Source organism: Papilio xuthus, unplaced genomic scaffold (genome assembly GCF_000836235.2).
Source record: "Papilio xuthus unplaced genomic scaffold, Pxut_1.1 DF826945.1, whole genome shotgun sequence".
NCBI lineage: Eukaryota > Metazoa > Arthropoda > Insecta > Lepidoptera > Papilionidae > Papilio > Papilio xuthus.
In genome coordinates this window covers 1,356,965-1,380,000 of record NW_013531704.1, presented here as the reverse complement: position 1 = coordinate 1,380,000, position 23,036 = coordinate 1,356,965, and the positions used below count along the sequence as shown (strand labels likewise).

At 33.5% G+C, this 23,036-nt stretch overlaps 3 protein-coding genes across 4 annotated transcripts in view; 1 reads left to right on the top strand and 2 right to left on the bottom strand.

Moving 5' to 3' along the window:
* Positions 1–703: 703 nt before the first annotated feature.
* LOC106121511 (F-box only protein 25) lies at positions 704–16,785 on the bottom strand. Of its 2 annotated transcripts, XM_013317204.1 has the most exons (9): positions 16,566–16,785; positions 16,376–16,426; positions 3,923–4,016; positions 3,375–3,564; positions 2,915–3,096; positions 2,603–2,695; positions 2,174–2,334; positions 1,697–1,805; positions 704–1,394 (listed from the first exon to the last, which is right to left on the bottom strand). In XM_013317204.1, the coding sequence occupies exons 1-9, from the start codon at positions 16,664–16,666 to the stop codon at positions 1,299–1,301; spliced, it is 1,077 nt and encodes a 358-aa protein (XP_013172658.1). In that variant the 5' UTR covers positions 16,667–16,785; the 3' UTR covers positions 704–1,298. The 2 variants fall into 2 exon arrangements, with proteins under 2 accessions (XP_013172658.1, XP_013172659.1); XM_013317205.1 differs by lacking the exon at positions 16,376–16,426.
* Positions 16,786–17,322: 537 nt separating this feature from the next.
* On the top strand, positions 17,323–18,668 carry mtTFB1 (mitochondrial transcription factor B1). The gene is given in 1 exon segment (NM_001311969.1): positions 17,323–18,668. A coding segment is annotated over 1 exon segment (1,026 nt). The 5' UTR covers positions 17,323–17,619; the 3' UTR covers positions 18,646–18,668.
* Positions 18,669–18,747: 79 nt separating this feature from the next.
* Positions 18,748–23,036, bottom strand: part of LOC106121516 (tRNA dimethylallyltransferase, mitochondrial) — a 140,434-nt gene continuing 136,145 nt past the window's right edge. Inside the window, exons 6-7 of the mRNA XM_013317209.1 lie at positions 19,368–19,578; positions 18,748–19,077 (exon numbers count right to left, since the gene is read on the bottom strand). Coding sequence (XP_013172663.1) covers positions 18,763–19,077; positions 19,368–19,578 — 526 coding nt within the window. The 3' untranslated portion in view covers positions 18,748–18,762. The remainder of the gene's footprint in view (positions 19,078–19,367; positions 19,579–23,036) is intronic.

Genomic DNA, 23,036 nt, shown 5'->3' with positions numbered 1-23,036 from the left:
AAAATAGATTTGGACAGAACAGTTTTCGTTAATTTTTCTTTAGGCTCTGCCAGGCAACGAACATTAGCCACAAATAATTAATATTATCTTGAAATTGTAATTTATAAAAATATTGCTTTCAGACGTTTATGGAAAAATTGTTGCTACTATATTACTGTCTAATTAAATATTTTTAATTTTAAACATGTTTCTTTTTATACTACAGTTACATTTCTCAGTCCGAAATTCGGTATTAAAGATGAAGTCTTAAATTTTTAATCTACAATACCATAGAGTTTCATTCTATTTATATAAACCATAAAAGACATGCAATATTTTTTCACATAAGGCATTTAACAACTACAGACTACGTCTACTTTTACTTTATCATTACAGAATATTTAATAGTATTTTAGACTTACAATATTTAACTGCCAGTATTAACACACAAATTTTAAACTATAAATTAAATTTGTGAAAGAATCTACATTTATTATACAGTAAACTGGGCTGCTAAGGAGTTTATTTTCATGTTAAGCATTTAACTTTGATTTGTATGCATGGCTTATTAGAGAAATCGGACAAGACATTTTTAAACATATTGGCTATTGGCGTAAATAAGATAAGAGCAAGCATATTGTTGGCAGTGAATTTGATAACGGCCAGTCTTGAGTTAGTCTAAGAATGGCTAAATTCAATTTAATTGCCGAGTCCTGTCTATATATCTGGTCAAGTTAATAACATCAACTGGAAAACATTACACATCAACACAAAAACTAAATACACATATTGTAGTAAAAAATATCACAAAGCAAGCATACTTGTAAGGTTTTATGATAAAAAACTTTTGGTACAACACTGGTATCATTTATAAATCAATAATTAAAAAAAATTTTACAATATCATTATACTTTATATAATTTACGATACAAAAACATTAAGTCACTTTATGCAAGACACTCATTGTGATGCGCTTTTTATATCATCGAACACATACTTTCGCATATCATAAAAAGGAACAAAGAAAATTACGTGTAAATTATTAAAAATAATAGTAAGATAGCAAAGACTATCTATATTTTTCGTCGTGGCCAAAAGCCTCGTCGTTAATGCCGCAAAAACCAAAGACAACAACTTCATGTTAAAACATTTTTTAACAATTAGAAGAAAATTTCAGCTGCCTGTACTTTTCCTTTTGCTCAATTCAAGAATACAAACTTGAAGCATCAGTAATTTGGTTGATCAGTCAGTTCAAGCGCATGATTTTATCGAGTTTATGACGTACCGCAATAGACACAAAGACCATTTTGGCTTATCATTTAGAGCGAGAAGAACTTGAGGAATGCTGCGGGCGGCACGGGGTGCGGCGGCAGGGGACCGCCGGCCTCCTTCAGACGTTCGCGGTACTCTGGACACTAAAACACAAGACATAACATTCAAAAACATAAAAAACGGCAAGAATTACGTATTGCGTAGATCAATATGGTGCTTGACTAGATTATAGAACTTTTCAAAGACTTAAACCAGCTTTTTATTTGCTGGCTGATTAATGATTGGTATTTTAATGTCAGATTTTATTATTTAATTTTGGGTCTATTAGTTAATACTAGGGAAGTGTCATTTAGAGAAAGACGACTTGTTTGAGCTTATTGTTAAGTTGACATCATAGGTAAATTGAAAAAAGCCAATAATTTCATAAATGTAGAATGTAGGAGACCTGGTCGGCGATGCAGGGGTGTCCAAGCGAGCGCCAGAAGAGGCACTTGCAGTGACGACACAGAGACAGCGTCTCCGCGAACTGCGCCTCCTCGCGCAGACCGTACACTCTGACATATACATTTTTACATATCAATATTCTATAGCTTACTAATATTATAAATGCGACTATGGTGGATGGACGTTTGTAAGACGTGTTGTGGACGTTTCTGGAGGTAGAACGGCTGATCTGATCTCGCTGGAATTTAGCATAGATGAAGAGCATAGACTGGAAGAAAGGCTGCTTAAGTTTTATTTATATTCCGTGCGCCACTAGTAATGCTAATATGTATAAGAACATTATACCCTCTGTAATCTACACGGAAAAAAATTGAATAGACTAAGAGTAATCATGCAATATGAGTTGTTTATCACAATTAGCACTTAGGTATTTTGTTGTTACTGAATGAGAAGTTCGTGAAATCATTGGAGGTGTTACTTTCTGAGCTGGTGGAAGGTCTTCTTCCAGTCGACGTCCGTCTCGTCCTTGGCGAGCACGGTGCTGAGCTGCTGCTGCGTGAAGTGGAACAACACGAGCTCGCGCCACACGCGCCGCTCCGAGCACAGGGAGGCCATCACGCTCCACGCTGACGACGCCGCCTTGTCACACATACGTGACAATTAAACTATTATTCGAGGTTAATTGTCTTAGTCTAATTAGGGGCAGTCTAATTCATTTCCGAAATTAGACTTTTTCAAGTAAATAATTTAAAGTGAGTTTGGTTTAGCGATCGATCACATTATAATGTCATTATTCAAATATAAGAACAAATAACAGAAGATCTGCATAAAATTGACCTCGAAATAGTCAAAACCGACCAAATTATAATAACTTTATTCATAAAATAATTTAAAGAAGTTAACTTACATCTAAGTCCCGGTGGTCGGATATCCGCAACATAATCTCTCGGATGCACTCCTCTGGCAAATCGTGTAGTTTGGGCATCACCTCGGGCCCCGGCTGGTTACAAAATAATTCAAATCACAAAAAGATTGTATATGTATTGTAATGAAGAATATATGTTATCGAAACGTCACATCGTTCTATTCCCTCTAGGTTAACGAATATTGATTCAGCCAGTACCAGTACCTATGTATGTTGGTGTTTGACCAGTTTTGTTACCTAATTGCATATGCCATTGCACTCAAATGGGTAGGAAATAAATGTCCTCGACTGTACCTCAGGTATGCGTATGTCCTGTGCGATGCGCGTGATGCGTGCGATGGCGCGGTCGTGGTGGCGCCAGAGCGCGCGCGAACCCAGCGGCCGGCCCCAGCAGGCGCGGCGCTCCGCCTCACGCGCACCGCCCAGTGCCGCCGCCAGCGCACGCAGCGCCTCCGGGTTGTGCTTCGAAGTCGCCACTATCACACGTTACTTTATTTAAGGAAACAATGGACTGGAGTAGACCAGGGGGGTTAGACTAAGTGCAGAAAAAGTGCAAAAAAAAAATTCTATGGTACAGACGCGCGACAATCTGACTTTTCGAAAGTTATTGACAGTTCTATATATTTTTGAAGTTCGCTATGGAATCGCTTCGATGCGAATGCACATTGTCTAACCCCGCTGCGCGTAGAAAAATCTTACAAGATTCATTATTTAAAGTTAAAACTAACCTTCCAACTATTATAGAATTACTTACCATGGTCAGCAAGTTGCTCCAACATAGAAAGCAACAGTTTCTGCGCGGCTCCGGGCAGGTGCGTCAGTCTTTGTCCGCCCAGAAGCAGCTCGAGTAGAGCACAGATGTAATTAAAGCGACGCACATCACGCACCGCTGATGAGAAATCCAGTCGTCGCACCGCCTCCGAAAGGCCGTTGAAGCCCGCGATCTAAGAAGACAGAGCTAGTAGATAAACGTGTAGACTTAAAAAGTATGTTCGAAGTTATTACTTTCGTGATAGATAGATGCTGAAAACCCTTTTTCCGAAAGGCATATGAATAAGTCTTGCGAATATTAAAGGGCTATTACTAATGGACCTCCCATTCGTTTCCTGCTCTTTTTATTATTAAAAAATATTAATGACTGATTCTATATTTCTATAAACATGCCATGACTACTGTTGGACATGAATATTTCCATCACACATGATTATTTAAATCTCACGCATCATTACGACGTTGTATACTAATATAAAATCGCTAATTCCAATTTCTTGTAGTTTATATTTTATTCATAAAAAAAATTACCTCTCTTGTGCATTTGATAGTGATGTGACAGTGCGGCGGTATTCGAGCCACAGTGTCTGATGTGCTCTTATCACCTTCCTCTCCTTCTTGCATCCTATAAAAAACACAAACTGAGTTGACTTACAAATCGAAAGAAATTGATTGATTTTTTAGCTAATCTACCTAATAGATCAACAACATAATATCTGTAAACAATCAGGGATCCTTTTCATACCTTTACTTTTATCGAAGGCATTTAATTAAGAAAATAGCTTCAACCTTTTGTGCGGGAGTGCCTGATTAGACTGATATACACGGAGGTGTGGTTTAGCCACGCCTGTCACTGTTTTCTTAACAATGTGCTTTAATGACGTCAGCAATCACTTTCCGACATAGGTCAAGGATATTATTAAGGTAAGGAAGATTCCTAGTTTCTCTTTAAAATAATCTACGTGTTAAGTCCCTGCGTAATATTGTTTAGGGCTTTCTAAATGTCTTTAGATTAAATCTACATATGTAAGTTTACCACGAGAATTCAGATATCTGTTGAAAAGGTTACTTTAAACTGTTCCATTTATAAACTTGAATAATAGTTTCACAAAATCATTTTCGAGTAAAGTAGATGAGAAAGCGGGTTCTATTTAAGGATGTCATTTGAGTCGCGCGTTAATGGCTGTCACTGTGGCAGAAAATAAGAGGACAATAAAAAAGAGCACGTCGCCCATTTCACTGAAAGCTTTCGTTGGCCTTTGTAATGTGGAAAGGATCAAAGAGGGTTCATCTTGTTTCACCTTAAAAGGTGAATTTAATATTAAAATTCTAAAAATATTTTTCAATATTCCATGACCTGTTAAATTTTCAATTTAAAACTTTATTTGCGTAACTATTAATTAAAGCATTAAAGTACAACATTTCGATCTTAAAAGTTTACAGGAATTGATCAGTAGAGGCGCGAAAATACAGCATTGGTTGTTAGCTAAATGAAGTTGGCCAAAAGCCAAGGCGTCGCGTCGCTTCCCTTTGCTAATGCAACTGCGTTTTAATTTTAACCGGGCCAAATTATTTTTAACGCAATTATTTACTTTGACCAAAACATGATAAATAACGCTTCCTTAACTTCTTTCTATTTAAATAATTAAGTTTGTATTAAAAAATGTTTTATACCATGAATTTCTTGGTTATGACGGTGAATAGGTCAATTATTTAAAACACGTCTCTGTCGTAATCGGATTAATTTAAAATGTGTGTTTATTTTTATTTTATATTTATTTTAACTGGCACATGTGACATCAAGAGCTCGGTAAAAAATATGAAAAAGGTATTGAAACGTATACCGTACGACCTAGTTGCCTTTGCCTTTACAGCCCTTGAATGGAAAAAAATTGAAATAAAAGAGGTTACGTATTTTACTCTTTAAGAGTATTTCAATGGTCTGTATTATGAGCTTATTAAAATTTTAATTACTTTTAAAATGAAAGTTAATATAGCGAAATAATATTCAAGCATTTTAAATGTTACATTTGTTTTTGATCTCAACTACATTAATAATTCCCTTGTGCAAAGTAGTTCGTTCCCATAGCACAGGAAATATTCGAGACGCGTGGAGTACTGAGCCGTACTTCAAAATGTCTGATTAAAAGTGGAGGCGAGAAACTCATAGGGATGGGGAAGATGTCAAGTGAATGAATAGATTATTTACATATATCAAACAGTTTGTGAATTATCGCAGCTTAGAAATTAATTTAAATATGCCATACTCAATCTTTCAATGAATAAAGAGTACATGTAAATTTCCAATACTAAATCTACCCTAAGGCGCATTGCGTAGATACTTAACAGCTCCGAGTGTGGCAATAAGGACTTATTTGTTTGAAAAGATTCATGTTTATCATTTAACGTCTATTTCTCTTAATTTAATAAAGAGGATAAATTTGTATTTTTAAATGTAACGTATAAAGGCTACATATATATCTGGCCATCCCCCAGTCTGTTTAACAGAGTAATCACTAATCTAGAATCAACATATATCTAACAGAGATATCCACTTCGCTTTCTCTTCCGTAAGTTAAAAGGAAAATGACAAAATGTTGCCATCATTTGAAACTTTCTCCTAATTATTAACACGATCCGTAACTGACATTGTATATTTCGGTACAATTATTGTCATTAGAAAGTTTTTTTTTTATATCGAAGGCATGAAAATTTCATATGAACAGCTTGGTAAAGTTCTAGAATTGCTACCACGTAATAGAATATACGAATGCTCGACACGAATCACCGACATGTTTCTTGTTTTTTTATCTATGTTTCATGTCCTTTTAGTTCTTGATTCCTAATGGCGATGGGCAGCCAGTGTTGATATTTTATACTGATAAAATAGAATACAAGACTAAGAGACTGTACGGTACATTTATAAAAACAGTGTCTATCAGTGTGAGAAGGTATAAGATTTAAACTTAATAGCGGCTTGTAGGTATTTGCATAGCATGCAGAGCAATAAAGCAAGCGCTGGGATGTCCTCAGCTTTGACATCCTTATATCCCTAACGATATCTCAAATTGTGTTTTGCGCAACGTCTTCTAAATTGCGAGCTGCAATAAAGTTTGAATCGTGTAATACTAAGGTCGTCGGTCTTGTTTGGCCCGACCATTGTTCATTGTCCCCACAGATGTACTTAAACGTATCTTAAACGAAGCGCCTTCAGATGAATGTTTTGGATACACATCGCGTACAAAATAAATTCTTTATATGTCCGAATGAAACATCGAATAAGATAAGTATTATTTTATTTGATACAATCAAAGCAAGAGGCCACTTTTTGAGAACTTATTCCATGTTAAATGTTTTAGACTATATTATTCCACAACGCATAAGTTTACATCTTTATATTTTACATTGTAAGAAACGAAATAAATTCTTTACAAAACATATAGCAATGTCGCATTAAAAATGGATTACATCCTAATCTAAATAATACCCTTTCGTGACGAGATTTCACGATCAATTACATTCACGTATTGCATTTCACAACGCTCGTGCAGCGATATAACATTAACCAGTAAAGATGATCTCTATTCCACATCTTACCTAGTACTAGTCTATACTTAACAAGGGAAGAAATATGGTTCATGTTAGATTGGTCGGTACAGCAACGGTTTGCAGGTCGTTCACATTTTAGATTTGCGACGTCTTTCAAATTGAACCAGTGTAGAAAGATCACGTTCGTTTAACGAAACGATTTCCATTGCAAATATGATTTGAATAATGAAATGATGTTACGTGCGCTTTCAATATTTATCAATCGAGATGACTAATCCGGCTGAATACAATAATCGAAAACTTCTCATTTTTGATTGAAAAATAAAATGATAAATTTGATAGGTTAGTTTAGCGATCGATCCATTTTTCATCTCGGTAATTATATTTAATTTTGGATCGATTAATGGTTACGGCCGTGATAGATTGGGACGTAATAGACGAGTTTATATTCAAGTGTCATCACCAATTCTCCAAAATTTATAGGAATCATTACAATTTTTAAAACTCTTCACATTATTCGAGAACAACGGTAGATATAAATCAAGTTATATTCAAATTTGCTAGTATAATATATTCATAGAAAAGTTATCTAACTGCAGCAATGCCATATTCCGCTCCGTGCATTACTAGAGAAGAAAAATGTTAAAGATTAAACGATTTTATTTGAATAATAAAAGTTTACACATATCTGGCAGAATTGTACAATGTAAAACCCTATTTAATATAATTGAAGTGTTACGGATTTAGAAAAAAAAAGTCAATGTCATAGACAAGTCTTGTCAAAAACTGTCACATTACATTACGGCAGTTACAAGTGTGGAGTTAAAAAAACATAGTAAATCCGGAATTATTATTGAAATCACCAGCAAAACGATATAAACCAGACGTTGTATAAGATTTTTATCAACATAATATGTAACGTAGGATTTTTTAACATAAGATTTTGCTCGAGGAACAGTGTTAGTTGAAGGATACACACAAGATGTCAAGTGTTATGAGAGTTCGCAGTCAAGCGCAAGAACTTTGCTATATACTATAACAAGCATATGTATGCTTGAAGCAACATATGTATTCTACAGAATACATACGAATGCGTATGCTTCTCAAACTTAAGCAGTGCCTGCATCCACAATTTGCAATTTTATCACTTGACCATAAGGTTAATTTTACATTATTTAAAGTGCGATCGCCGTTTCCGTGCGTATTAATAAACTCAAAGAGAACAGAGGGTTATTTGTACGAATATAATCCAACCCGTCTTGTGTTGGGCATGGTAAGGCAAACCGAGGTTGAACTAAAGGTGGAATAAATTATTCGCATCTGGTATGATTCAGTCTTTTAGGTGTATTTGCACCTTAAACTGCTGTTAGGATGAATAGTGCCAGCTTCTCTAGGTTTTGGGTTTGTTAGTTTACTTATTAGTAATACGAATCAGTAGCACAGTTTATTTCAATCCATTTAATAATAAATACAGTTAGGCAAGAGATATATTTTTTTGTATTGAATAATGATAAAATAAATAAATATTCATAAGAATAAGATATCCGAACTTTTAAATTTCTATATCTGTCAAATCACTTTTCCCGCCAAAGTTAAAACGGCAAAGAGTAGACGCGCTGTCTGCTATCGAATTTTACTTTCGTAACAACGTAAACAAAGCATGAATCACTACGTTTATTCTTGTTGCCATTGGACTGTGCGTGTCGAGATAAATTATCACGCAAATTAATTTTTGCGATTAATTTGACTAAATGTTTAGTGGTTAACATTCCAGTTATTATAGTCACAGTTATTTTAGTCTTTGGCCTGTCTTGAACCTTTCTCTTACATAGTTACGACCATTGTACAAAACAATAAAGATACAGTGCCTGAATATAATATCGAGAATAAAAAACAGATTGCCTGTCTGTGCCTGTCCTCAAACGTTTTAAAATTGCACTGACGCAGTCGCGGGCGAATGCTAGTTAAAAATATTATTATCTCGTATACTAAAGGCGAAAGAAATGAAAAAATATTTAATTTCGCACAAACAAAAGTCATGGACATGACATTCTATCCAAACGACCTCGTCCTCCGCCGGGAAAACCGCAACAGAAACCGCACTTGTTAATAAATGTTAGTACAATGTTTTATTCGCTCCTATTTATTATTTTTAATTAGAATATTTTTTTCTTATTAAATTAAACACAAGTACAATTAAAATGTGTAATTTTAATACTTTGGTTGTTTTTTTGAAAACACATCTGATAAACAATATTTTTATGTGCATAAAAGGTATAGATAAGCTTAGTAAAAGTGATCTTTCAAAAGACTGACCAGCGTGTTTATGTTTTGTCCCTCATGCGTAGTCGTGACTGATCGCTAACGTCTGCATATTATAATGTACGTAGATTTATCTGTATCAAATGTCTGGTATCGAATGGCTATAATGGCTGCTGTATGTCGCAACGAGATCTGGAAATAGAACAGCAGTGCATCGCATTCGCTCCCGTCCGAGGCCTTCCGCTTTTCACTCACAACTGCTTATTATGACGTCTCTGATCGTGTTTACTCTATGACAGTATTTATCTAACTTCATAATTCGACCTCCTTAGTTTGCAAAATTATTTTACGCGCCCTCCGCGGCTCTTGCAAACTTTTATGTGAGAAATAACAATTCTGTCTTCATTTTAGTGATTCGGCATAGATTATTTTAAAATGAAATAATAAATGTTCGTGATTAAGTGCATTGTACGCTTCCTAATTAGAGCTTCTTCAACTACGAGTGTTTTCTACACTTATAGATAGTGCAATGATAAATGATTTCTATTGAATGTTCTCGACTAATCAAATAGTAATAGGGTTCAGATTGTTTAATCGAAATATGACAGTGGCAGTGGCATATGTTAGACGAGGCCATTTCAATAACAGCCCAGTATTTGCTGTCACTCAGGTGACAAGGCCAGGGTCTATTGGATGAATACGTCTGTTTTGTATTCCTGTTGCAACTCCCAACTTATTATGCGTAAGCTTTGTTTAGTTAGAATAATCTCACAAAGATGAGTAAGATGTAAAACATCAATCATTTCGTACATAAATAATAATGATAATTTAGATATCTTTACTGTTATAACCAAATACGAAACAACAGACATAAAGATATTCGTGGCATCGTTAAAGGAGCATCAGGGCGTCGAGTGGGGCACTCGCGTGGCAGCTGGCACACTGCCAATGGATTTAAATCAGACTTCAATGCAGCTACGTCTCGATAGTATAATAACATTCAAACGATATGGCTGCTCGGACTTTAAACCACCGTCTCTCAGACTTTTTAGGTGGGTTCGAGATTCTCTCTCATCTCGCTTTATATCTCGTTTCGATTCAAAACTCAAATTAAATTAAGGGTGGGACGACAAATCCAATACATACCCGCCATTACGGTATTATGAATGCCATTTTTTTATTTGTGTTATACACTGATACTAATTTAGTTACAAAACAGTTTTTAACAGAAACATTAAAGAATTTTCGAGTTTTATTCAATCACTGAAATCGTTTGGTAGAACATGCGAGCAGCCATAAACTTTGGATGACATTATACATTACCATTACGGAACTAAAAGGAAGCAATAACCGATAAAGAATGTCATAACATGGAACTATTTGATTATTTACGTAACAAATATTTATAAATCTATTCAAGTACATTTTATGGCAGTTTTATAAGATAAAGATTCCTTTGTTGTTTGTAACTTTGGAACTACGCTAGAACTACAAATGCAATTTTGAAAATACTTTCATCGTTAATTTTCATTATATAGAGGTCATATTTTCTAAAAAAAAATCTAGAATAATCGGATTTACAAAATTATTAATTATAGAATTAACATAAAAACTAACTACCGTGACATTAAGTATAGTTAAAAAGTTACCTTAAATTTATAGTACAATCGTAGCCCTTAAAAAATGGCATTCCGCCAACGTTATTGTGTCTAATGCGACTATTATTGCGTCGTTCGTAAACTGAATGACACGTGTCAAGAAGATGATAATTTAAAAAATATATTTTCTGGATAGGGGCTCTAAAATTCTATAGGCAGACATCTAATAGGCAAATACATGTACATTTGTACTTTTATGAGCTTGTAAACGATTTTTTTTTCTAATTAGGTAACAATATAAAAGCCTTGTCTCAATGACCATTACGTGATAGTTTAACAATTAAAATTTTAAACGTTAAACATAAATAAAATCATTATATACGTAGGAATTAAGTTACAAAACAAAACACAACTAAATACGACGTAATATTAATTAGAACGTTGGTAAACGCTCGAGTTTCGGCAACTAATGAACAACTAGTGCTGTGAGTTATTTAACTTTGTTAAAGCGTTAGTTGAAATTAGTAGACTGACAATTGGTACGGTGAGTTTCTACCGTCGAAAAACAAGTATAAAAACATTGACTAAAACCTGTCTCTTTGACACTTGGCCGAAAAGAACACCTTACTCGTTAAAATCAGTTCAATATACAATCCACTAAACGCAAAAACGTTATCCTCCTAATTTAGTCGGGTAAAAACATATTGCTATCTCTCTCAATCTCTTTAATCAAACAAAGACAACAGCATATTTTAACACAATTATTATGTCTGTGTTCACGGTTACAGGTTGCAGGGATAATCAAAACAAAACAATTACGTAAGTTAATAACAATTTTCCAGAGCATTTTGCACAGAATTTGCACTAGTATTGAGTCTCTGAAACTCATTTACACACACAATAGTCTGTTGAACGTTGCGGCTTTGTCAGGAGAATTTAATATCAATCGCTTGTGCGATGAATTATGACAGACATACGATGTGACCTACTTCAGCATGTTTAGATCGACGTTTTAGTTGATAAAGTATTTAATAAAGTATGCAATGGAAACAAACATTTTTTCTCTTTATAATATGAACTACAGGCTGATGAAAACAGCGTGTTTGTGTGCAGTTTAAAAAATAACCTTACAACGATTTTTGTTTCCTTTAATTTCTTTTTAAACAAAGAAAGATTAGAATGTTTATTAATGGGAAGTCTTTTTTTGTAGATAATATACTACATAGTACAAGAAATCTTCGCCAACAAACAACTATCGCATTCATAAGACGTAATACTTTAAAATCTGTAAACGTATATGTATTTGATCTCTTATAATTTTTTCAAATAGTCGTAGTAATCTGCAGTGAATCTATCAAAAATAAGATAAAACAACTCGGCAATACTGGCAACCTACATAAATATAGGTCAGGGCCGGATTCGTACGGAAACTGTGGTATTCGGTAATTATTCGCAATCGGAAGTTTTTTGCGTGCTCAATATCGGTTACAATTATCTAATATGCTTTAAAAGGAATTATTCAATTTTTGTTAATTTATTTTAATTTTTTATTCATGTAAATATTTAAGCATATCTATAAGTATAGATATTGTAACGGGGACTAATAAAAAAGTATTGACTTCTAAAAACCAGATTCAGCATTGGTTTTTGAGACCGAAATCTCTGTATAAGGCATATCATCATCCCTGTCTTTATCTTTGAAAAAAAAAGATAACAATGTGTTTTAAACTAGGATTTTAGTCTTAGAAACCCGCAGTAAGTCATATTTTAAAGAACATGGTAATGTTCCATATTGCATACATATTGTTGTTGCAGAAAGAGATTGTGAAGAATGATTGTGAATTTATGAAAATAAGCAAATAATCGCATCTGAACGTTGGAAAGCGAATTTCCGAAAGATAAGGCCGCTGACGCGAAAACTTATAATGAGATTTTACAAGCAATTTCAATCTCTAACGTTCTCCAGACTACTCAGCGACCCTGATAGAAAGCTATAAAATTTAGTGGAAAATATTTTAAATTTTTCAAACTTTTGTTTTAATAAACTTATATAAAAACGGCTAAACACTCACTATATTAGCCGTTTCAATATAAAGAAAATATTTTAAACAGATGATCATTATAAACACATTTCTTATTCCATTACTACTTTTTTTTTAATTTAATAATAATGTTAATAGCTTTTGTTAATTTTACATTGCTTGTAATATTTCCAAGTAAACTTTAGGCTTATGTTATTATATTATACGACAATAGCCAAATAACGAGATTCGAACCCTAAACCACGTGATCGGAAATCCGTACTGTAGTATAGTTTCTTTGTAGACAAATAAATCATAGAAAAAAGCGAGTTTTACCTCTTTGATAGTTGATGTAGACTAGATTTTGTGCCATTTTGATAGTATGTTGAAAGAAATTTCCATTAAACATGTACTAGATTTCTATGTAATTATTAGATTACCCACTTGGAACTGACTATTAGAAAGTAACGTATCGAATGGCGAATGAAAATACTATCATTTTACGAAGAGTTTCGCTTATTATCTCACTAATCAAGGGATAATTTAAAAATACATAAATAACATATACAGATAAGAAATCAAATTCGCTTACAATATTATCGAGTTTATTATATTACTATTATAAATGCGAATGTTTAGATGAATAGATGGATGGATGTTTGAAGGTATCACCAGAACGGCCAAGCGGATCAAAAATTTGGCATACATATAGAACAGAAGAACAATACATAGGCTACTAATTATGTTTCGTTTTTAATTCCACGCGGACGGAGTCACGGGCGACAGTTAGTAATATAATAAAAGTCAAGACTTCAAAAAAAATCTATGTATTTTGCATTTTAACGAGATGCTAATTCCTACGCGTTAAAGTGCAATGACCTGGAATTGAGTCAAAACAAAGAGGATTACGCATAATCTGCTTTTATATACGTGTTTATGTTAAATCGTTTTGTTTTGATACTTTATCAATATTATTGATAAACTTATGTTCCAGTGGCCTATTAATTAACTAAACTATTCCTTGATTAAATTGACGGCGCGTTAATTATTTTTATATAATATAAATAATTGTATTTGTTAACAAAAGGCAAATAAAGCCATTAAAAATTTAAAAAGAAAAAAGTGAAATACATTTTTTTTTCAACTTTTACTTTGTATAGCGTGTTTGTTAGGCGGGGTTTTCATAAAAATGTAACATTGACGTATTAGTTCCGTTTCACGAAACGATAATTAAAGAACGAACAGTTTTAAATACATCCTTAAAAACGTCAACGGTAATAAATACTAAGTTTTCAAAACACTTATAGTTAATATGGATTCATAAAATAATGTGTTACTTTTTTTCATTGCAATTTTTATTATTAACAGGGTACAATTGTGGTTCACTCCATTTTTCTCTTTTGATAGAAATTTTAACAAAGAAAAATTCGCTTTTTATGATGATTCAGGTAAGTTCATATAGCAAATTTAGTAAATAGCTAAATTCTCAAAACTAAACATAGAATCTAATCTAAAATTCTAACATTAATGTTTTGAAAATGGAATTGAAAAGCAAAATGTTAAAAAATAGGATAAAACGCTCAACATGAAGAAAAAAAAACTTTTGTTTTTAAAAGATTTCGTGAACGTGTTTGAGTGAGACAAGGCATTTCCTTATTTAAGTGTAGGCGGAGGACTTTGGGACAAAAATAAATAACACGGACGACAATTAATTAAACGCATTTAGTTTCGGGAAATGACTTTAACCTGACATGCAGGTTAAAAGAAGAATTAAAACTTATATTGAACTCTATTTTTATAATCGTTGAATATGTAAGGTTATATGTTAGACATAATATTCTGTGGTACGGTCCATTTAAGCGACATCTTTCTGGCTTTCAAAGTTCAAACATGTTATAACCCACTTTAAAGTTTCTTATTACGTTGAACTTAACAACAAACCTGCAACATTTATATAATTTCTCACTGTTTCAATTAAAAATGTAAATTCACAATATTCGTCTTCCTATTTCGTAACGTCGACCAGCGCCGACCGAACAGTCGACCTGACCCAGATCCAAAACAGATTCGTGTTTACCCCGCTTTTGCTCAGCCAAGTAAATATTGCCCCTGTACATTTTTAGGCAGCATTTTGCTTTTATTACTTGTTGCTAACAGGGAAAATCTCTTTGCCAAATATGTATGTTTTTTTTATTTCTGTACTAGTACAGTTTATTGTTTTAGGTTTGTATTTAATGTTTATTAAAAATACATTAGGTATGATACCTACTTATTGTAACACTTAATTGTCATTTTCTGCTTTATTTTTTCCTTGGCTACTTACTCTATGGCCTCGCTCGAAAAAAATAACCGAATAGGTACGATATGTTTATTTCAATTACTACCTTTTTACATTTAGAAGATGTTTTCAAACCTTATTTTATTAAGCAGGATATATGTCAGAAAAAAAACGACACTTTAGTCCAACGTCAAACTCTATGGAGGTCATTAAATATTTAAGGGAACATTTCCAGTCAACAAAGAAATAATTTTGGCTCGGTAGGGATGTGGAACGAAAAATTAACATCGTTACATATTCATGTGTCCACAGAATTTACTTTAAAAAGACTTTAACAAACTAGGACACACCGAGAATTAAAGATAGATGAAAAAAAAATATATTTATATGAGAACTATATCCGTCTAGCAGTAAATACTGAACGCTGTACTTATTTACAGTATTAACATAGTTTTTCTTAGTTAACTTTAAAAATAAATCTGCAGTAATTCATGAATAATACTAGCAGTAAAGAAAATCTAGAGATGGTCCAAAGTCTGTGGAATAAATGGAAATCACGAGACTAATATATTTAAGTATCATAAGGGATGGACTATTTTAATACTTTTTTTAAATATTTTGTTATAAAAAGGCTTCGTTCAAAGTGTTTCAGTGTACGCAGTGCCATCGTTTCCGTTGGGAGAGTACCAAGGACCCACTGTTCATGATGCCCTATTTTACTCACATGTCAAGGTTCTTCTCGCAAAAAGATTTCTCGATAAATGGAACGTTCTTTTTTACCTATTTCAGATTAAATCTAAAAGATTATAAGTAATTAATAGGACGGAGATTTTTAAAGAATCATCATCGAATTTACATTCTTCAACAACTTTTATTCCGAAGAAATAAATCAAAATAAAGTTTTATTTAACGCTTATGTTCATTATCATATGCAGTAAAGAACAATAATAAAATGATAATCAGAAAATTTGTAATGAAATTATAATGTGACGATTCATAATTCATTAAAAACGAGGAAGGAAACAAAGGGGAACGTCGCGTATTCAGTGAAAGTTAGTATTTGCGTAACGCATATGCTTAGATATGCTTGTATACTTATTTAGGTGAGAAGTGTTTATATATTGAGTTATAAATGATTCTCTTGTTTAAATGCGTACTAAATAAATACTACATGCTTGTGTGATACGCAGACACGCAATCTTGAAAATCAATAAGTATCGCGACAATAACACAAACAGCTGATCGGATAAGCGAAAGGTAACCGTGCGACACTCACCATTTATGTTGCTTCTCTTCCATGTTATTAAAGTTAGATATAGCGGCATATCTGCAAAACAAAATACAAAAACTATGCACAATCAAAACAACAATGTTATGTAAAGCATTATATTATAAACGTTAGAACGCTACATGCACAAATCGAACTAATTGCGAACAAAGGAGTTTGTTTTGCAACGCGTTCTTACCTCGGTGCTGTGCATTCTAGCACTTTTTTCTTTTCCCATCCTTCTTCAGTTTTCACCCACTCTTCGCCTGGCGATCGCCAGTCTTTGGAAATAAAAGGCATATTATTTTTAACACAAAAACAAAGTTCGTGCGCACTACGTAGAGAAGCAAGCAACCACCAACAACGCGAAACAGGAATTGACGGCAATTCCAATTCCAATTCGAAGACAGTCGACCGCACAGTACGGTGCAAAGGTGAGAAAAGGAAGTCTTGTTTAGAAAGAGACCGCTGCGCGCATGCGTTTACCGATTATCTATGGACAAATGTCACAAACAGCTGTTTACTATTTGTTTACACAATTGTAAAGTTTTAATACAAGAGAATATTCATCACACAGTCGAACTAGCATGATGTACTTATATAATGTACTTTTACGGTTTAGAACATAAATACGTGAATATTAATGAAATCGTAATGAACTAGTTCGAGACAATTTCGTATGGCTCTTGTCCTTTATTCAAATATATATAGGATTAGTAGTACCATAATAATAAATTGTTAAGTGATTTCGTTTCTTCATTCAAGTATAGGGAGCTACTTTTTCACATAAATAATCATATTAAATTCTTTATTTACATTCAGTGGATAACAAATATTTTCACGATTCTTGTCATAACTAGTCTTTGAATTCATACAAAAACAAAATTGTGTCTATGCTATGTGAATGTGAATCTTTGTATTTATCTGTGGTGTGCTGTAACTCGATTTTCTGTGAATTGGAGGTTATAAAACTATTTTGTTATCGTAATGGGCGATTCTAACATAAAACCTAAAATTAACAGTACTGATGGTAAGACACCAGTATTAAAACAAGCAGAACTAGATTATATGAAAATCATAGAACAGAAAAACCTTGAGCGGGTTCAAAAATTACAACAAATAAGCAAAAGAAATCGGATAACTGGTTGCTTGATTGGCGCTGGTGTTTTGGGTATCTACTTTTATTCTATTAACGCAGTTAAACAAGAGACATTCTTGGACGATTTTGAAGAACCAGTAAAGGTACAGCAATAATGTCTGTAGTACATAAAGCCTTGCAAATTCGCCTTCCTCCTTTGCCTAGTATCAAAGATGTCATTAGATTGTACAAATTGCGCGCACTTAGGGAACTGTCACAAAATTTTCTTTTAGAGCCTCGGTTAATTGATAAAATAGTACGAGCTGCAGGCAACATTCAGAATAATATAGTGTGTGAAGTGGGACCTGGGCCGGGTGGAATTACTAGGTCTATTATACAACAGGCACCTAGGAAAGTAATTTTAGTCGAGAAAGATCCTCGGTTTTTACCGACCTTAGAACTTTTAGGAGATGCCTGTAAGGATAAAGTTGATATTGATATTATAACTGGTGATATCTTACACACAGATGTCGCACATTTTATTCCACCAGATGTTAAAGTTGGTTGGAACGATCCTCCTCCCCCTGTTAATCTGATCGGTAACTTACCATTTAGTGTATCAACAATACTAATGATACGCTGGTTGGAGGCAATTTCCAGACAAGAAGGTGTTTGGTCATTTGGTAGAGCGAGGATGACTTTAACTTTTCAAAAAGAAGTGGCGGAGAGAATGTCTGCACCCATCTTACATAAGCAAAGATGTAGATTGTCTGTAATGTGTCAGAATTGGTGCAACGTAAAGTATAAATTTGATATACCCGGCTCCGCTTTTCTACCTAAACCTGATGTGGATGTGGGAGTAGTAACTCTAACACCTTTAAAACAACCAGTTATAAAGTTGCCATTTAAACTTATAGAAAAAGTTGTTAGGCAGATATTTTCAATGCGACAAAAGTATTCAATAAGAGGTGCACAGACATTATTTCCCGAGGATATTCGTGAAGAAATGGCATTAAAAATGTATAATATAGCTGACTTAGATCCTGTGACAAGACCTTATCAAATAACCAATTCAGAGTTTGGTAGATTGTGTGAGGCTTATAAGGCTATTATAACTGAGCATCCAGATTTAGAAAACTATGATTATAGAGCTCCAAAGAAAAAAGTAATAACTGAAAATGTAGATGAAGTAATAATGTAATATTGTTATGTAAAAATTTAGATTATTTAGTTAATAAAAAACATTGCTTCAACACAAAAGATTTTATTTTTTAAATCCTAAAATAAATAATGTTGCATTTCACATGAATTAAAAATCTTATGAGTTATTTTGTACTTCTTTTGTCTTTTGGTCTAGTAGCCTCTTTTTCTTTTTCAACACCCTTTGATGTTTAAATGAATTTAAATGTATGGTATATTCCTTGTCACCTATAATTAACCTTTCACAAACATCACAATAATTTGACGATTGACTATTAATTTTCTTTTTCTCCTCATCTATATTTTTTTTCAAAGGCTCGTAAGGGCAAGGAATTTTATTGATGTAACTTTCTATTATCTCTATAGCCTTATTTTTGACTTGTTTGTCCCACTGAGATAAGTCTGTTGTATCCAGTTCATAAATTGTTGGTACCTGTAAAATGTTTTTATTTGAGAAAAAATATCCTACAGCAACGCCATCTGTTATTAGATTATAAACATATTTAAAAATTCTGTTGACTTGTCATCACAAGATGACGCCACTTGTAATAGTTTTAGCTTTTCAACACGAGATGGCTCTAAATATCGGCTAATATGTTTCTTATAACTGTTCATAGATGGCGCTATACCAAAATAATTATAACAACATAACACGCCTGCTAGGCAGAGATTAATTCTCTTATTTTTTCGTTATATGTATTATAATATTAAAATGTATTTTACCTCTCTCGTAGGAATCTCTAAAAAGCGCCCTTTGACCATTTTGTTTTGTCTCCTCGCATATCTACGTGTTGCTATTTTCATGTTGTCTATACTTTGCAGCATTAATTTTTTTCCGTCTTCGCTGTTCCTCTCATCTTCAGTCATCATCAGGTATTCATGGAACTCTTTCAGACCCAGCGTTTGGAACACTCCCTTGGTATAGTCTGGGGGCCTGAAATTGTTTAATTTATGATAAAAAAAATGTGTTTCTTTTGCTAGACTTTTAATACTAAAGCTAGATAAACAATGATTAAATGCGATACAACATAAAGATATTTAACATATTCGAGAGCAGACTAAAATAGTATAGTATTAGTACTATTACGTAGTGGTTTTGTTGAGGTATAAATAAAAATAAACATCGTGTTTGTTTTATTATGTTGTGACTGGATGAGCCACTTCCCACGGTGTAACAAAGAAGTCGTCACACAATCAGTGAGTGCGGTGTGGTACGGGGGTGCTCGGGGGGTGCGCGGGGTCGCGCGAGGTGTGCGCGGGGTCTGCGGTGAGCGCCGCCGAGCGCGACGGCCGCGCGACGCCGACGCCTCACTCAAATTCAATTATCACACCTTTATTATATAAGCTCTCTCACGCCTTCAAAGCAATCGCAGATAGAGTTATGTTTCCGATATCCTGTTTCATAAAGCTTTTTCATATCATAAAGTGGCAGACGACCAAGCGGCCTGAATTCGCTAGAATAGCGATTGATTGCTCCCCTTTGATATTCGCAATTGCATATGCGTTGCCTGTAATCTATGGACACATAGACAAGAGAAAGAAAATATTTTCCTTTCCGTCTCCTCTCGACGTCGTTTCCTCCTCCACAAAATTCACTTAATAAGGATAAAATTAAGCCTCCGGCACCCACACTCTTCAGACGAAATGCGGAATCGTTTCCACTTCACTCACTTCTACACAAAAAAAAATACTTTGTATTTTAACTTATAATTGTTTACAAACTAATTCATATGTTCATTTTAATGTGACCTCTAATTAAAATAAAATATATATGTAGTTCCTAAAAAAAATCCGCCTACTCGATCACTAAGACTGCTTCACTTGAAATAACATAACTCGAATTATACTTTATTTATAGCTACATACGGGTTATTTTTGCGTGTTCGGTAACTTATGCTCACAGTGCAATGTTTTTAAAAATTTGAGTGTTGCGTAATTATGTTTGTATCGGTCGTTAACCTTTCAATTACGTACGCAGTCTCAGGATCACAAACACGGTATGCATTGAACATTGGTGTTCATTTTATTTCAAACCAACGCCTTGAATAAACATACAAACTTCAAACTCCAACAATGGCGGAACATCACCCTACTCTGTTAGTTATTTTTTTTAAATGTAAGATAATAAAAAATTTACATTACTTAAAAATAATGAAGCAGAAATTTTGATAATTGTTAGTTTGGTAGTAAAAAAATCTTACTTCTTACTAATATTATAAATGCGAATGTTTGCATGGATGGATGTTTGTTTGTTTGAAGGTATCTCCAGCAAGGCTCAACGGTAAGTTTTTTTAGTACCGCGTGGACGGAGTCGCGGGCGACTGCTATATTTCATAATATTCCCAACCAAAAGTAATACGGAAATTTAAAAATAAATCCGTCTCAGTCGACGCGCAACACTAAAATCAAAGCTTTAAATATTTGTGAATGGATATTTGAGGAGGTAAAAAAAGTCGCGTCGATGTCGACAACCTGGTTATTTTTTGCGGGCTTTTATCTCACAACTAGACGATGACTATGTAAATACAATTCCCCTTTATTTTGTATGTATACAGTATACATTACGGAAATATACATTAGCGTTACATTTCACAAGTTTGACTGAAGATACAAAGTATCAGAATACTTAGTAATATCAATAATAATAAGTAATATCGTATAGACTTTGAAATGAATATGCTCAGACTATACCTATAAGAAAATAAATAGTACACACAACACTATCTTATAACTTAAAATATAAAATTATTGAATAGATGAGACAATATTTGACAGATAGTAAAGAGTCAAGTGACATAAAAATGTAAATAGTTTTATACTGGCAACATTACGACCATAGACACCAGAGCAAGATCGCAAGCCAAAAAATAATTGCAAAATTTAATTACATAATTATTTTAAAAATAGTTAAGTAAATCAATATCTTTACATGAGAGAGTTAAAAGCAATATATTGACACTTAAAAAATACCAACAATAAACCACAAGGGGTATTAACCCCAGTGGTTTACGCAAAATTACGCAAAACAAGTCGTTTTATTTTAATACGTGTAGAAAGTGACATAAAAACTCGTGTAAACAAACTCGCAGGCAACTTTAGTAAAGTGGCTTACGCGGGGACAGCGCGGGAAGACTTACTATTGCCCCTACAAATAATAGAAGGGACTTTAAAAAATATTTTTAATCAACAATTAATTAACTAAGAAAACAATTTAACTGTGAGACGGCTTTTTTAACAATAAATCAGCGTTTTTGATTTTACACAAAAAACATTTGCGAATCTACTGGATTTAGGGTTGAGAGATATCTTAGATAGGGTAATCTACCCAATGTTTTTTTAGCATGGGTAGAATTGAAGTCACTATTGATTTCTGAGACCCAAATCTCTGTATAAACCATGACGATATGTTTTATACAGAGATTTGGTTGCATCCCTGACATTATTATTGACAAAACAGGGATAACAATATGTTTTAAACGGGCAATTTGGTTTCAGAAGGCCACGGTAAGTCCAAGACTTGGTTCGTGGGTTTGTTGCATTTTTTCAATTGTCTTTTTAACTGTAAAAAGTTAATATTATTCATAATTTATGATATGACAAAATCGTTTCCAGACAAGCTGTATTTCATTGTAGTGTTGGCTAGCTTGGTGCGTCTGCGGTCGCCGTACGCGTGGTGCGTGCTGACATATAACACGATGGAACAATTTTGATACTTGAAAATAATATAATTTTTTATATAATACCTATACAAGTGTATGTGTTAAAGATTACGTTAGCTTTTAAGTAAAAAATGCATAAGTGATTGATTTAAGAAACACTAGTTGTCAAAAATATGAAAATTCCCATCTATACATTGTAACATTAAAAAATATTGTTTTGCTTAGGAGTCATTATTGTCTTCACCTGTTAAAGTTAAAGCAAAATTGCCTTACTTATTTTAACATTTATAAAATTTCTTCTAAATATTTTATAGATTAATAGTACCAAAGACAATTCATTCTACCATTAAGAATAGAGACGGCGTATGCAACCTGACACCATAGGGAACCGCAGCGGCAGATGCACCGCGCGGACGTCCCCCGACACACCCCGCACGCCCCACACCTGACGCCATCTTGTTTTGATAAGCCATTGTTTTTTTTTTAAAGTTGTCATTATAAAGGTGGCAAAGATATAATTAAAATAAATCCTATGATACATTTAAAATAAAAATGTATGTTATATTTTCAATCGTGAAAAAAAAAGAAAAATGATGCACTTATTGTAGTCATCCTGCAACTCAAAGTCCTAGAAGTTCAATGGTTATTTGATGTTTGATTACAGGAAAAAAAACATTACTAAATTTTACATATATACTTTGTTACATAATAAGGGTTCGCTTATAAAATGGTT

Coding starts and splice junctions, on each gene's coding strand:
- LOC106121511 (XM_013317204.1), bottom strand. CDS start 16,666: ATGCCTTTTATTTCCAAAGACTGGCGATCGCCAGGCGAAGAGTGGGTG. Junction 3,565..3,922: donor CTATCAAATGCACAAGAGAG/GTAATTTTTTTT, acceptor CTGTCTTCTTAG/ATCGCGGGCTTCAACGGCCT. Junction 1,806..2,173: donor ACCTTCCACCAGCTCAGAAA/GTAACACCTCCA, acceptor TGTATATGTCAG/AGTGTACGGTCTGCGCGAGG.